The sequence below is a fragment of the Ochotona princeps genome, chromosome 20 (assembly GCF_030435755.1).
Source record: "Ochotona princeps isolate mOchPri1 chromosome 20, mOchPri1.hap1, whole genome shotgun sequence".
NCBI lineage: Eukaryota > Metazoa > Chordata > Mammalia > Lagomorpha > Ochotonidae > Ochotona > Ochotona princeps.
Genome location: NC_080851.1, coordinates 30,695,870 through 30,712,569, shown reverse-complemented (window position 1 = coordinate 30,712,569; position 16,700 = coordinate 30,695,870). Strand labels below are relative to the sequence as shown.

The 16,700-nt window shown below is 51.4% G+C and overlaps 1 protein-coding gene across 2 annotated transcripts in view; it reads right to left on the bottom strand.

The window, feature by feature from the left end:
* Nucleotides 1–404: 404 nt before the first annotated feature.
* RAPGEF5 (Rap guanine nucleotide exchange factor 5) overlaps nucleotides 405–16,700 on the bottom strand; it is a 201,758-nt gene continuing 185,462 nt past the window's right edge. For both annotated transcript variants that reach the window (XM_058678275.1, XM_004582451.3), the window contains 6 exons: nucleotides 13,232–13,322; nucleotides 10,576–10,626; nucleotides 9,807–9,894; nucleotides 7,370–7,434; nucleotides 3,383–3,437; nucleotides 405–1,218 (listed from right to left, as the gene is read on the bottom strand). In XM_058678275.1, coding sequence (XP_058534258.1) covers nucleotides 1,100–1,218; nucleotides 3,383–3,437; nucleotides 7,370–7,434; nucleotides 9,807–9,894; nucleotides 10,576–10,626; nucleotides 13,232–13,322 — 469 coding nt within the window. In that variant the 3' untranslated portion in view covers nucleotides 405–1,099. The remainder of the gene's footprint in view (nucleotides 1,219–3,382; nucleotides 3,438–7,369; nucleotides 7,435–9,806; nucleotides 9,895–10,575; nucleotides 10,627–13,231; nucleotides 13,323–16,700) is intronic.

Here is a 16,700-nt window from a genome sequence, read left to right as displayed (position 1 = left end):
AGTGGGGGGAATTGCCAGGACTTGTGGGTCTCTCACTGGAATCAGACATCTGCATACGTCAGCACACTCTGCATTTTGCCCATGACTGGTGATCCATCTTCTTATCGCCTTCTCCTGGGGTGGAGGGGAGGGATGGTGCTTCGGCCTTGTCTTCACCAGCTCAGCTCGCTCCATCCTGTCGTCCTGGAGCCTGCCTGCCCCAGGGCGTGCACACTATCTGAGTAGCCCCGTGCACAGGGATGTGGGTCTGACTTAATCCGTCCACCAGCAGTGACTGCATTCTGCAAGTTGCCAGGCAACACCTTTTCCCCTCACAACCATATTCTACCTGATGTTTGCTAATGTACAGAAAATTCCCAGAAACTGAATGGTAAGGCCCCCTCTGTAGAGACGACTTTTCCCCCCCTTATTGGCAACGGCAACTTAGTCTGCCTGGCCCAGGGTCTGCAAATCAGCCATACACGATTTCACCTGCAGGTAGATGCCAAGATGTGGCTGTGGCTGCCAAGAGTCACGTTGCCTTGGCAGAGCTTGAGTGTGGTCAGGCCAGTTCTCACTCACCCACTTCCTCCCCAGAGAGAGGTGGCTTCTGGTGGTTTGGCTGGAGAGATCATCCTCTCCTCCCCTAGACACCCAGGGGTGACAATGCTGTCCGCAGGTGGCCAAGAGTGAATCACTTGTTTGAGAGTCTGTGAGCAGGAAGCTAATGCGAGGCCAGGCGAAGCTGCTGGCTGCTGCACCCAAGCTCGTACTGGGAGGCAGGGGCGCTGGATCTTCAGACATGATTTCCTGTCCTGCGCTGAACGCTGGAAGTCAATCCTATGAAAGCCAGACTTCTCCATTTCCAGGTTGTTCCTGAAACCCCCCTTCTGCTTTCCCATCCCAGGGAGGAGCAGGGCACCTCTCTTGCTGTGGTTACTGGTGGCACATGCCAGGGGCTGGCTCTCTGGTGGGGGGGTCTTGTGATGGCACTGATAAAACTCAGTAATTTCTTGCCTCACAGCCCAGCGTGTGGTCTGGGGTGCAAGGTGCAGCCAGCACATCACGAAGCAGGAGTGGAGAAGGTATTGGAGGTTGTAGGGGGCAGGCAAGGCAGTGCTCACAGCCGCGGCTCAATCCTGTGTGAGAGCTCAAACAGGGCCTGCTGGCTGTCGATGACATACAGGTGGTGGACATAGGACCTCAACTCCGGATGCTCTTTCGGGGACAGGTCGCTTCCTGTTGGTGGGCATGGGGTGGGAGGGAGAAGAAGCAGATGCTGTCAAGGCTATGGGAGTGGTGAGGCCATTTCCGAACAGCACAAAGCCCCACGTTAGGGCTCAGGTAAAACCCCACAGGTGGGTGCCGTGGGTTCAGGCCAGGCGAGCACACTGGTGGGATATTCTGCCTTCACTCCTAACGTCGGGTGCTCTCTAAGTCAGCTTACCATCCCTCCGCATGGATGGGGATGCCAGCACAGTCACAGCCAGGACTCGGTGCCGGGTCCCATGGCACCTGCCCCTGTGGCCCTAGTTCTCATGCTGTGTGCAGCTGGTTATGGCATTTGGCTGTAGTTACACAGCACGGGCTGGCTCTCCTACCTCGGTCGAGATGGTTAGAAATCATAGATCAATAGTCTAGGTAGCATTTGAACACAACCATTTTGTTACAGCTGTTGTTATGTTTTCCTTCGCTTCTTTAGTTGCCTTTATGTTCTGGGAAAGAAATTTCAATGGGCCATTGGAAAAGACATAATGCAAGACGCAGAACACAAGATACGGCTTGACAGGCAAAGCAGGTTCTGGAAGGTTGCATAGGAGTGAAAGTCCACTCAGATGGGGCCGGGCAAAGGTTTTCCACTCACAGACCCAGGGTAAGGAGAGGACCAAGGGGGCACTGTGAGCACAACAGGGCAAGCCCACGCACCACAGTCAGAACCAGCAGAAACCAAGCGACTCGAGCCTTGGGGATGTTGGCTAATGCACACTGCAGTGAGACACGGAAGATGTGTGTGATGACGCCATGAACGCCTTCTGCTTTGCGGCATTTCAGGTGGCAAGGGTGGGATATGACGCTGGGGCTCAGCCTGGGCAGGAGCCAGAGGACCACAGAAGCTGAGCATTTTCAGTCTTTTTTCCCCCCTGCATTTTTATTGCTGCATTTCCTCTCTTCCCTTTTCTTTTAAAAACCGTGTTTTATGAGGAAATCGTTTGAAATCTTAACATTACGGGTGGCTTGTAACTCTTGGGTTTTATGGAAACAGATTCCTTGTTTTTAGCAGCAAAATCTGAGGAGTTTAAAAAGCTTTTACCAGCTCCCCTCTGCCCACCTGGTTTGGCAGTGACCACAGAGCTATTTTATTTACATCACTTCTCTGGAATTCACCCAAGAATTTGCTTTTGGTTTATGAAACATTGGTTGGGAAAGCAAGATGTCATTGCCGTTCAATGTGTTGCTCATTTGTAAATCTTAAAAACAAGAAGTAGCTCAATGAATGATGGCAACCGTAACTAGCGCTGCTTGCAGGGCACTTTACAAGGGACAGGGTTAACATGAGCCTGCTTCATCCCAAAATGCTGACACCAGCTTCCTACACTCACATAAACAGCTAAACTGAATTCAGGTAGGGGTTGGCACTGTGGCAAAGTGGATAAAGCCACCACCTGCAATGCCAGGATCCCATATGAGTGCCAGCTTGAGTCCTGGCTGCTCCACTTCTGATCCAGCTCCCTTCTGCACAGACAGGGTTAATAAGTAAGTACCTTCCCAGGGCTGCAGCCAGCATCCTATGCCACCCCTCCCCCTCCTGTGAAAGCCCCTTCCTGTCACCACAGTTAGTTGATTTCCTTCCTTCCTGAAATGTTCTTACCCCATGGGAGCCTGGCTGTAAATGATGCCCGAGATTGAAAAGGGACCAGATATTCCTCCACACCCTAGTCTCAGCAGGGTGTCTATAACATGCTCAGGCTCATGCATGAAAGGCAGCTGCAGGCAGGAAGCTCTGGCTGGAGAGGAAGAGACTGTGGCAGCCTGCTTCGGGAACCTGGGCACACCATGGCGCTGTTCCAGGAAAGGCAGCAAGTTGGCAGGTTACACGCAGGGAGCAAAGCAGTTACACCCAGGTTCACCTTGCTCAGAAACTGAGCGCTAATTCTAAGGCAACAGGCAAGCAAAGCAGGAGGCCAGGACTGGCTGAAGACCCTCTGCACGTCACAAATTAGATCACCAAGGGGACAGTGATCTGCCTGGTCTCACCTCTACCTCCCCAGCATGCCAGAATGTACTGCGGACATACAACACGCACCAATACAGACATGTTACGTTGCACAGTCTATCTGAATCTGTCACTCACTAAGAGCATGGAGTCCTAGCTGACACTCTCCAGCCAAGTTTGCTTACTCACCAAACTGATTAGCCCTGCAGTGTCTCAGGGTCCGGACAGTGTCTGCAATCATGTGCTGTAAGAGAGAAGAAGAGATGGGTCAATGGAAGGGTCGGGCTGGGGCTGCTTAGCAGTGCCCCCAAGGATGGAGAGAGACTCTAACCCCTCACAGGGGTCAACAGAAAAGCTATACTTGGAGCCGGTCATTGACTGATGATAATGTGCCTGGAGGATACAAGCATGGTTAGTCATTGTCTGTGGAAAAGCAGCACCTTGCAAAGCAGGCTGTAGACTTTCTAGCCAGGCTATGGGAACAATGCATTTTATATTCATATATAAAGAGCTGCCCTCTGACCCCAGTCATCCTGGTCCCAGTGGCTCTGCTCTTTAGGTAGGGGTCACCTTTTGTCCACAAAGCCTTCCTGGGCTTTCCTGGACTGGGGAGGTGAGCCACTCCATGTGGGGCCCACAGTCTAATTTTGCCATCGCTGCGAGCTCTTCTCTTTCTCCTGGCAGGTGGCACCAGAGGACTCTGCATGCCCTAACCCTAACCCAGGACCTATCATGCTGTCATGCACACAGCCCTACATGTGGATGTGGGAATTCTCGCAGACCCAATGGCTCAAGACGCAGATGAGAGGCAAACCTTTTCCATGGGACCTTTACAGAGGTTGTTTTCTGTTTATGATGGACAGTCCTACCTGTAGTTTTTTAGTGTTACTATCAATTTAAGCGATTTCCTTCTTTAAAGCCCTCGCATGAAACAGTTTATTGGCTTAAGGGTTAGGATGCCTACATCCCTACTAGAGAGCATGGGTCCAACACTCACCTCCAGTTCCCAATTCCAGCTTGCTACTTAAGTAGACACTGGGAGGCAGAGACAATGGCTCAAGTGACTAGGTCCCTGACACCCACAGGGAGTGCTGGATGGAGTTTCTGGCTCCCAGCTTTACTGACAGCTCAGGCCAGGCTGTTGCGGGAATCTGGAGAGTGACTAGCAGATAAGGGTGCTCTTTCTTCCCTGTCTCCATCCTCCAAAAAAAAAATCCAAACTCATACTGGAAAGAAAATTGAAGTCCCCACTATCTCTATGCAGAAGTCCTTTCAAATTTGCGGCCACTTTCAAGAAACTCCCAGCAGCCGACACACAATGTCTGCAACAGTCTTTTAGCCATTTCTACCACAATGAGAAGATGGAGAAGATGGAGCATTTGGGAGGAGCCCCTTCTTGACTGTAACTGCTTTCCGTGACTGCTGGAATAAGTTCCAAATATTCCACTCATCCTCGTTCAGTTGGACAATCTACAACTCACCGCTTCGTAGCAAAGTCCCAGTATCATCTGACTGCTTAGAAATCAACATTCATTTTGTGGTGCTCCAAACCTTCCCCAAAACAGGGCCACCTCTCCTTGCGTCCTGCCCACGAATGCTGTGCATTTAGGGTCGGACACACACAGCAATCTCAGCAGCTCCGCTCAAACAATCATCACATTAACACCAGAAAAAATAAAACTTGACAATGCCTGTAGTAAAATCCACCCGAGCCACAGAGGCATTATTTGAACGTGACCTCCTGATTAAATTGTTCCTGCGACTGTGTTTCTAATGTACTTCCACTCAATAGTGGAAAATTAAATAGGACAGCGATTACAGCGGTGGCTCAGGCTGCGGCTCTGCCAAGGAAATGAGACTTGACTCGTGTCTGCGAATGTATTGTTGTGTTTCCGCACCGAATCTGACCACTGTTCCCCGGAGTGCTTTCTCGTGTGTTTCTGAGCTGTGGCGTCATGTCGATTTCTATCGTGCGCCATCTGCGGGGCTCACAGAAGGCTGGTGCTGATGTCATCCCACACCAGCTGTGGCACTGAAACTTGAGTCCTGGTTCTCATCTGCCTTCCTAAGGGGCAGACAGAGGAACAGGGAAGAGAGAGGGGAAGGTGGGGGGACAGTGCTCCCACCATGGAGGGGTGAAAGGGGAGAAGCTCTTTGTTCCTTTACTGATAGCTTGAGAAGGCAACACTGAAAGGTGCTGAGGCAGCAGGAAGCTCCACGGAGGGGAAATGACAGAAACCTTATTAGACAGCCACGAGCACTTGGGCACCTGCTCAGGGTCTGACTGTATGTGCTGGCCTGTGGCACACTGAGTGATATTGGAGCTAGCTTCCGTTCCTATTTGTCACAACAAACCGGCTTCTTGTGAGCTGTAATTCACTTAGGTGCTATTGGGCTGTTAGGCTGAAAGATGACCTCTGATCCGTCCTCCGCAGAGATCCATCTCATGGAAAACACTGTCTCTCCAAGACAAGCAAGGCCATGTGCATTCCCTGGCATCCAACAGTCACAGGCCAGAGATGAAACTGACCTTCGTGCCTGGGGACACATCCTGAGTTCACTGTGCATGGAGCGGGCAGCATGGGGCAGCATGGGGCCATTTTCCATGGACTTTTTTGATGCTGGTCTCCTAATTATGTTACTTTCTTAAGGAATGAAGGGGATACTTTTTTATTCTTCTAAGAGCAATGGTATTCTTTAGGTCTTGTTTCAGTCATGCTGGTGAGGTGGAGGTATTAGCATAGGCTGGTGGTATGGCAGAAATCGAGGGTGGGGAAGATCCCAGAGACGCTGGCCAGAAGGAGAAGGCTCAGGAATGGGGGTAGGCATCTTTCCACGGTTCCTTCCCTTTTGTGCCTTTATGGTGATGCCAGGAACTTCACTACACCATCGGGCCGCTTGAGGGCAGAGGTCAACCACCAGTCTGTTAACAGCAGGCAACAGTGGTTTACCAAGGGCCGAAAGTAACATGGGATCCATTCCCAGCTGTGTTGGTCTGAACTGCAGCACCTACAATCCCTGAGCCCTGATGAGAAGACAGAGAAACTCGACGGGTCCTAGACACAGCCACTTGCAGAGCAACTGGTCCAAAGGACCACCTCCTGAGTGGCATCCCAAGATGCCAATCCTTGAGACCACAAGGGCTGTGCAAGTCCCCCTGTTTGCCTCAAGCTGGCATGGCAAGCAAGCCTGCCCAGGATAGCCTAGCCCTTGGAGGTGAAGGTCGGCGGCCAGGCCTCAACTGAACTCATTGGTCAGCACTGTTCTGCAGCCATGGTCTGTCACCTCTGCTTCAATCAACCTCCCCTTAAACACCCAACACAGACTCATAGGGACCCTGAGGATGGGAGGAAAACTGAAAGAGTCTCCCCTCTCACACACACCCCACTGCCATTAACTGAAAAAATTCACTCAGAGGTCAGGCTCCATGGGCAAGGGTTCCTGGTCTCCTCTTCCCCCATGATGCACAGCTCACTCCAGGACACTGCGGTTTGCCTGGTCAGCTCAATCCGGTCCCGAGGTCCTTGGGTGGGCCTCCTGTTGTATAGTTGCTTGGTTAGTCTAGGTAAGCCCTTCTCTGCCCAGGGGTAGAGCAGTTGTGGGACAAAGCAGGTGGCTCTGTCCCAGAGACAACTGAACAAGAGGCATCTCAGGGACCTGCCTCTCCTCATGAGTGGGGTGGCTGAGTGGCGCCCTTCCCTTCCCCTGCAGCCCCTGCCAACCCGAGGCTTATCCCCAGGGTGGAGTGCTGGCAGGTGCCTGTTCACGATGACCTTCTCATTTCCTACCTTGAAAGCAGGAACTAAGACAAGACAAAAGCAATGAGCTCAGACACAGGGAGGAGGCGTGGACAGTCACAACGTCCATGCTCTGTTCCCGACTGGAACTACGACTGACCCAAGAGAAACTCAACCACTGGGGCTAACTCCATCAGGCTCCATACTTTTGTTTAAGAAGGGGCAAATTTTCACATTTGGGTCTCAATACTTTGCTGGTACAGTTAGTTTTCACTGTAATGTTGATCTGCCCCCAAGCAACATAGGACAAAGGTGACCCAGACAATTTCCCTGTGCCCTGCGGAGAGAAGTAGGTGGCCCAGGTGTTTCCTGGAGCAAAGAAGCTGGGCATGCCTTGCCCCAACTGTGGGAAGGAGGAGACATAAGGAGATTTACATACCAGCTTCTCAAAATTGACAAGGTTATCCAGGAATGTTTTATTCCCTTCATGGATGAAGGTGACATCTGAAAAAGAGAAAGAGACAAGCACCCTTAGGGATGGGTCAGGGGTCAGCTCCTTTTGCATTTAAAAAAATGTTCCAAAACATTCCATGTACTTGGCAAGACTCGGAAGTGAGTCTGAGCAAGCACTGCATAGTTAACCGGAGCATAAGAGAGCCTCACGTCCCTGACTGTATACATTCTGCACACACGGCGAAGCCTTCACTATCAACCTGCTTAACATTCAGTGCTGTGGTTTGCTTTTCTTGAAAATCGGACTGTCAGAGAGTATGTTGGGGGATGGGAAGGGCAGTTTCAGGGTCAGGTCCTTTTCACCAGGACACCCCGATAACACTGTAGCTGCTTCATAGAAGGGAAGGTGCCCTGGAAGAGCAGCAGGTGGCACAGGAGTGAGCAACACACTTGCACCCTGATATTCCCTTCTGTCCAATGCTCCCGCAGGTTTGCAACAGGACACGGATAAAAGCCACCATGGCGGATCTGTAATGGAAGGGGTTCCAAGTCAAGCTGCCTCCTGCTCCACTGGAGCCTTCCACAACAGGGCTCCCCGCTGTGCCCTTTATGCACGGGAGTCCATGACATGGAACAAGAATGGACATCCAGCTGCAAGAAGTTCCCCCGGGAAAGCAGAAGGCCAGTAGCCCTGAGGGACCTACATACTTAATAACCTGTGCAGCCACTGAGCCACTGAGCAATTGACTCAAAGTGGAAGTAAGGCACGCTCACTCTGTTGCCACACCCAGTCCCTCTAGCTTGCGCTGATGCCTCTGCTTAAAAGCCGAAACGGGAGGTGGGGAGAGGCGGGTACACTGAGTGGGAGGAGGAGTGGGGGGAGGGGAGAGGTCTCTTTCATTCCTAGCTGAGCTGATGGTTCCAAAATACTTCAATGTAACATTAGGAGTAATTATGCAATATTAAAAATCCTAAAAATTAATGTTGCATATGTTTCCCCCAATGTCTCATCTCAGGCATGAGATGTATCTTCAAAATTTTCCTCCTAGGAGTCAACAAAAGGATATAGTGGATTGAGCTGCCTCCTGTGGCACCAGCATCCCTCACAGGCACTGGTTCAAGTCCTGGCTGTTCCACTTCCTATCCAGTTCCTTGTTGATGTGCCTGGGAAAGGCAGTGGAGGACGGCTCAAGCGCTTGGGCCCTAGAGCCTATGTGGGAAGCCCGGAGCAGGCTTCTGGCTTCGGTCTGGCCCAGCTCCAGCCACTGTGTCCATTCAGGCAATGAACACACCAGTGGATGGAAAAGCTTCTCTGTAACTCTACTTTTCAAATAAATGAAATCAATCTTTAAGAAAAATTCCTTCGTAGAAAATCACTTTCAAAGAAAAATGGTAACTTCAGATACAAGAGTACTGATGGCAATTTTTAGAGTGACAATAAAGAAAAAGGAGTAAGTAAATACTTATTTAAACCCAAGGAAACTTCTAGTGGGGGGGAAAAAAAGTGTGCAATTTGCTGCTTGTTCTTTCGGAATGAGTGAACATATTTTCAGTAGCAAAAGGAGAAATCTGTTCTGCTGCCAACAAAGAGGGCTCCATAAAACCAGCAGAGCAGAAAATTGCATCTGTGCTAAGACCTGAGTGGGAGACATTCCACTGCATTCAATATTTGGGGGAAAAAAAACCCACTCATGGATGGCAAGCAGTTCTGTTCGCGTCTAATTAAGTTAAAGGGACATCACCACCAAACGTCTCATTACAGTACCTACTGCGTCTAGTTCTTTTTTTTTTCCTACAATCAATTCCTTTCCCCCATCTGGCCTCACTTTCCACTGTCCCGTTTGTGTCTAAATGATTCTAAGTGTTTCCCACCTGTCACCCTCCACGCCCCACTGAAGACATTCTAGTTTGCAAATACACAGCAAGAGCCTGAGGCTACTGCGCTTAAGAGCAGAGACATTCCAAGGTGCCAAGGAACTTCGACAGTGCTATCTTGGCATTGCCAGAGCTCCCGCTGTCCGCTAACATTCCATTCCGTGCATCTCCCAGCTGTCTTAACGTTGCACTCCTGCTTCTCGGGGATGCTTGCTCCGTGTCAGATGAACACAAAATGAGGAGCTTCCAGGGATGCAAGCCACACACAAATTTCCAAGATCTGGTGCTCTGGAGAGAAGCCATAGTGGGAGGTCTGGCTTTTACTGCTGTGGGATAAAGGGGTGGAGAGGTGGCAGGGGTAAGGAGGGCCAGGTCAACCGGCAACACAATTTCCCACAGGACTCAGTCCCCCAATCTTGCAGACTGGTCCAACATCCTGAATAGCAGGGGCCTGATGAAGCATGCCTTGAAGGCATCGATGCACAAGTCACAGAGAGAAATTTCTGGAAGCCGTAATGGCACAGCACCAAAGAGAGACAATCGTTTACCTTTAAGTAGTAAGGGCATGAAAGGGATCTTGGGCGGCTTCATCTTTTTGAATGCGTCCCTATAAGCTTTGTGGTTCAGAGAAGGGTCCTGTGGAGAGGAGAACACATGAGTGTGCAACTGAGCCAATCCCAAGTCCACTTGCACTGTGCAGATTGAACACAATTTGCACGGGCAGAAGCTAGCTCAAGGTCTCTGAGGAGACTACACTCAGTAAATGAGGGCAGGGAGCGTAGGCCATGAATGAATCGCCAGTCGCTGGTTTACAATAGGGGGAAATGGCTGGAAGGAGACACCTCGGGAGCCCCATTATTCCCGCTCAGTGTGGTTTCCTCTGTGGACTTTTCTATGGTGAGTTCACCCCAGAGTCTTTTGTTAGGTGCCTGGCAAACAGAACACTGTCCTCAACAGCTGATAGTCCACTGTGTTCCTGGAGGAAATGAGGTATTCTGGAGAGAGAGAACTGCTCGAGGGAGAGGGCGACCATCAGCGCCAACCCAGGATACACACTGCACGAGGACTGGGGTCCCGGGCTTTGCCAGGAGTCAGCTTCCAACCTGCCTTCTGTATGTCACACAGAAGGACAGTTCTCTGGCCGGATGACGCTGGACAGGAAGCAGCTCAATTGGCTGCCTCTCCTTGCCCGAGAAGCAAATGGAAGGTGAGGTGACAGTGAGGCGTCGTGTTCCCAGACAAGCAGGCCCATCTGAGCTCACTGATGCAAAAAGTGTGATGTAGAGATCTGGAGACATGGCGTGCTCAATGACTTACCGTTAGGCTTTCAAGCTCAGAAAAAAGTTTCTTAAACTTCCCGGGGATTTTCTGAAAAAATGAAAAGAGAAAGGTCAAGGAAGTCCGCTATTTTGAGAGGCGCAGGGGGAGTTTTCTGTCATTTGTGCCTACCTGTGGGACTTTTTTTTAACACAAATATCTCACCTGTCGCTGCCCTGATTGTTTCTCATTATGCAATCTGTGCCGCCCCCTCACTGCGGCCTACCTTAGGAAAACTGCTACAAGCAGGTTAGCCTAATAAGCACACGGTTCAGGAGGCCAGCTGGTTAGCTGGTTATGTATCTCATGCACTGCTGACGAGTTCATAAACACAGAGCTGGCGGTCCCCTATGCGGCCCTGATGAATGCTCTCCTGGTCATTGCCGGCTGAGAGTTTAACCAAACTACGTGTGGCCTGTGTCTCTCAGCACAGGGCTGACTTGGGAGGGCCAGGAAGCCCCTAGGGTGATGAGGCCTCTGCTTGAATGAGCTCACCCACTGCCCTGCAAAGACCTTGATCGCCTCAACAGGTGACAAGAGAACAGCAGAGGAGGGCAGTGGATGAGCGCATGTGTGGACCCAGGGAAGAAGGGCCTGGATTGTTCCGGGCTGCCTCTAACACAGGCTGGACAAAAACTGGATGTTGTTTGCGCTGCCTTCACCACCTGTGACCCTGGCTGTTTCAGGCTGGCTGGCCGGCTCCCCATCAGCCTCCATGCCTGCCAAGATTTTAACTGAGGAAATGGAGATGACTCAACAAAACACGCACACCCAGGGCTGAGGCTCAGCAAAATCCAGCTGTTAACACAGCCAACAATGGTGTTCATGGGGACACCTGTGAGAGTGTCTATTTCCAAGATGAAGCCAAGCAAGGAAGTAACAGCCAGGCTCCTACGTGACTGAGAGGCGGATTCGATCACTGGAGATCCAAACTCAATGTATGACAGTCAACAGGTGCTTGACTTTGCTTGGAAGGTAGCTATGCTCACCGCTATACCACCAATGCCGCCTTGATTCAGCTTGGAAACACCCATACCTCTGCCCCCTACTGCCTCTATCTAAGACTGGAGGACAAACTAAATAAAAAGTACAATGTGGACACCTGCAACCAACCCCAGTCTCTCCCCTTCGCTGGGGTTCAGGTCTAGTGGACAAACCACATACATGTGGTGGCACCCCAATCTCAACGAGGGTCAAACTGACCCACTCTGGGGGTTGGCTGTGGATAGAAGCCAACAACTTGGGGTCTCTGATCTAGTTTCTCCACTCTACTCCTTTTTCCCAGGACCCAGCTGGGACCATAGAAGTACCTTCATTCCCTGGGTATTACTCACCCTAAAGAAACTGCGATTCTGTCTGCCTGGGATGCTGAGCGCTCCAGCACCTTCCTGCTCAGCCTGCAAGGCTCTCGGCCACTCCAGGCTTCTAGCTAGATGTTCCTGAGCTGCCCCATGCCTTGGGACTCAGACCTAGGATCCGGAAGGCATCCACTTCCTATCCATCTTAGCATGAAGGCCGTGTGCAGATTCTATAGAAGTTACGAAAGTTTGACTGAATGACTACTGCCCCTACCCCCCAACCATGTCTGCAAATCAAAGTGTCTTTCAAAGTTTAATTCAAATGCCACTCCCCGTAGGCCCATGCGAGCATCTGTCTTCCCCCCGCCTGATCAACGGTGGCACCTGCACCCATCCTTTTCAATCCTGTAGGTACACGGGCTCTTGTTTGCTGAGGTAAGGCAGGCACACTTTTCACTTCTTTGCTTTAGAATCTTTTACAAGGAGGCTCTGGGGCAGTGCTTGGGTCGGTGCTCGAGTTGGTTCTAGCAGGATTGAGAGTGAACCTGGAGTCTACCCTGAGACCTGCAGGCAGGCCCATGGCAGCTGCCACAGTTCGAGTCTAGGGTGGAGAGTGCAGAGAGAATGCCACACTTAGGAGGATAGGAACTGCAGAGGAGAGGGGGACAGCTGGCTAGAACCAGAAGGGAGAAACCATGAAGCTTAAAGAGGCAGGAAGGAAGAGGGAGAGGACAGATCATCAGAGTGAGTGACAGGACGCCTGTGGGAAGGAAGCTCACGGGAAGCAGGGCTGGATTGGGGGCCGGCCAGGGAGTCCCTGCATGTGCCGGGGGTCAGTGCATGGAGGCCCCTGCTGTGGATGCTTCCACATTCATAGCACCTTAAAGACACAGTCTGCATGATCACTTTGGTGCTAACAATCCCACAAAGACTGCAGCCTACATTCTCATATTGCAAATGGCACAGTGGAGCTACTTCTGCTTGCGCGTGGCCACTGTGGAACCATGCCCCTCCCCCAATCCCCAAGCTCTGTAGGGGAGCTGGCTCTGATGAGGGCACATTTGGCCATATGTAACCCTTCCCCACAACTCAGAGAACCACCTTATGAAACTGTGTCACATAATACAATGTAATTAATGAATTAAAAATAATAAATAAATTAAAAAAAAATAAACAGCCTTTCGAATCTGACAGAAGGGCAGCCTGCTGCCTGCCACCCCAACACTTTCCTTCTGGAGTTTTTGCCCAGGATGCGTGGCTCCTTCACGAGAGGTTCTCTCTGGATAGCTGTCTTAGCAGCTCAGTCCCACCTCCCCGTCTGCATCCCTCCCTGGGGGTGCTGGGGAGGGCAGGCTTACCTCCCAGGTCTGCGCCAGGCGGCTCACAGATGCCGTGTTGAGGCCCATCACGATGGCAAAGAAGGAGTTCAGGTTCCGCTGGGCCTTGCAACTGTGCAGTGGGGGAGCAGAGGGGTACGTGAGGACCCCAGGCAGAAGGCTGAAGCCCCACCCTCCCAGCACCCAGGCTGCTGAAGTCCTGCTCTCCTAGCCCCCAGCTGCTGAAGTCCCGACCCCCTCCCCCACCGCATCCTCTGCTGCTCCCATGGAGAGGAGAGACTGCCCACCTTCCGACCTGGGTCCCTGGCAGCCTCCTTGGTGATGATCTAGCTTGTGTTTCTACTTCTGAGGAACGGGCTTCTGAAGTCATATTTTGCTGACATGCTCCAGGCTCTCATTCTCTGGGCCCCTCTTTGATCAATACATATGTTTTTAGAATCCTTTGCAGCTCTTTTGTTTGTATGTATTACTTTAAAATAAAGATTTATTTTATTTGGAAGGCAGAGTTAGGGAGAGAGATCTTCTTGTTTGCCAGTTCATCTCCAAATGGACGCAACAGCTGGGGGCGGGGTCAGGTCAAGGTCAGGAGTTCTACCTGGGTGTTCCAGACGAGCAGCAAGGGCCCAAGCACTTGGCTATCCTCCACTGCTTTCCCAGGTGCAGGAGCAGGGAGTGGAGCAGCCTGGCTTTGTACCCACATGCTGACATTGCAGGAGGCGGCTGACCTGGTACACCCCATCACCAGGCAGCCATACTCTAATCCTAATAATTTTAATGTATTCATTTTTATTGGGAAGTCAGATATACACAGAGGAGGAGAGACAGAGAGGAAGATCCTCCATCTGCTGATTCACTCCCCAAGTGGACGCAATGGCCAGAGCTGAGCCGACCCGAAGCCAGGAGCCAGGAGCCAGGAGCTTCTTCTGGGTCTCCCATGTGGGTGCAGGGTCCCAAGGCCTTGGGCCGTCATTGACTGCTTTCCCAGGCCACAAGCAGGGAGCTGGATGAGAAGTGGAGCAACCGGGACACAAACCAGTGCCCATATGGGATCCTGGTGAGGACTTTAGCCACTAGGCTATTGCACAGGGTCATCTAATCCTAACCTTAAGAGCCCCCTGGGGCCTTCTCCTCTCACAGGGCTGTGCAACCCCCTACTAGTGACAGTTAGGCACACTCCTGCCCTGCTGTGTGGATGTTTAAAGCTCAGTACACACAGCAGGGGTCCTGCTCCACATTTCTCATAGACACAACGAGGAAACACAAAGCAAAGGATCACGCTGAGTCCCATGCATTCCATCCTGCGTCATATTTGTTCTGGCCTTAGAGTTGGCTGGTCAAGAAGCTACTGATTGTCAAGACGTGGGTTTGGGGGATAGCAGGGATACCCTGAGAATTCCATCCTCCATGTGAGGGGCACCAGAATGAGCCCTTAGAGGTAAGGCACTGAAGTTAGGGAGTTGGGAACTGGTGATTCAGTGTGGCATGTCAGTAATGACATTCATATGGGTGCTGGTTCGAGTCCCAGCTGCTCCATTTTCCATCCAGCTCCTTGCTAGTGCATCTGGCAGAGCAGTGGAGGATGGTCCAAGTGCTTGGGCCCCTGCCACCCAGGTGGGAGACCTGGGTGGAGCTTCAACCAGGCCCAGCACGAAACCACTGGAACTGAATCAGTGGGTGAGAGACCCCTCTCTCTCTTTCCACTTCTCTATGTAACTCTGCTTTTGAAATAATGAAAAATCAATCTAAGAGAAAGTGAAAGAGCGAGCATCCATCCACTTTGTTCACTCAAATGCCTGCATCAGCCAGGGCTGGGCAATGTTGGAGCCAGTAATCAGAAACTCAATGACAGGAACCCAAGCGCTCGGGCTCCCACCTGCTGCCCCATCGGAAGCTGGACTGGCAGCAGAGGCAGGACCATGCCCCAGACTCTGAGAAGCGAGGCACCATGTGCGGTGCATTAACCAGTGGATGGTTAACCTGCTGAGCCACCTCAAATGATACATTACTAGGAAAACCATGATTCCGCCCTTCATTTAGGTCATTGTGACTCTGAGACACAATTCCTTTTTCTGTATCTTTCAGCTCCCCATCAACAAAGTCGACACAAAACGCACAGAGAGCTATTGTCTGAATCTGTTAAAAAAGAAAAGAACTGATACAGAGATAGTTTCTGATATGGTGCGAATGGCAGATACCATTTCAGTGTGGAACCCTGTCGCCCAGGGTTATCGGCTGCCTGGCAGAAAAGACACACGTAGCAAGCACTGCTTTGTCTGTGAGAGGAAGACAAATCACTTCCTCCATAGTGGTGGGGGGAGGGGATGAGAAAGTGGGGAGAGGGGAAAGACATGAATATGCAAATGGTTGCCTTAGGCGGGGGAGAAGACTCTTGTGATGGTGGAAATTACTGTTTTCCCCGGGTTCTTCCTAACCGAGTGATTATAAGGAACTTAACTGGATGCGTCTGTTGGCACACAATCCCTTCCCAGGGGCTGGGGGACAGAGATCAGCACCATAAATAATTCAAGAGCTTGGGGCAGGACGGAGAAGACGTGGAGAAGATGCGAATCTGCCTCATCTCCCCCAGGACAGGCTTGATCTTACAGGGGGAGTTGAGCTGCTGAGGGTATTTCACTCCTTGCACCATGGCTGTCCCACTTCTCCACAGTAACTGGCATTTGTAAGACAGCTGTGTTTTGCAGGACGTCCAAAGGACATTTTAGAATAATGAAAAAAGGGGGTGGGGAGGAGCATTTCTAAATGGTACCAGATGGAGGTGGATGTGTTAGCCACTGGCCTGCCCCCACCCGCTGCCTCAGGCTCATCAAACACCAGGTCAGGCATTCCCAGCATCCCGGCCTCTGTTGCTGCTGGAGCAGTCTTCCTGTAGGATGGCCCTCATCACATCGGTGTCCTGCCCTAAACCATTCAAAGGCTCCCTTCCATCCTCTAGACTCAGTTCCAGCTCTTCAGTCTGAAAGTCAAGACCCATCATGGTTTGGTCCCAGCTTCCTTTGTTCATAATCTTCTAAACTGCCCTTGATACCTGGAGGTTTCCTCCTGGGTCACGGGCCCTTCCATCTCTGGCCACTAAATCTTCCCTGAGGCCTGTGCTCTTCTAAACCTTGACCTGTCCAATCCACAATTCACCCGTGGGCTCCAGGTGGGTCCCCGAGTGCTCCATCCTTCCCTGGTATATCCTGGTCTCCGTATCCACACTCCCTCCGGAAATGGATCCTACACAGGGAAGGGCACTCCCCTGTGCTACCCTACACATCAGGTGGAGAAAGTTCCATGAGGGCAGGAGTCAGATATGGATCGCTCTGTTCCCCATTGACACCTGTATTTGTAATGAAGCGCCAATACACATTTACTGAATAGTCTGCCACGAGAGGCACTTGAACACGTTAGACTCAAAGGCTACTTTGCCACCCCTCCCACATCCCCGTCCTGCAAGTGACACAGTGTTTAAGCCACTGCCTACAATACT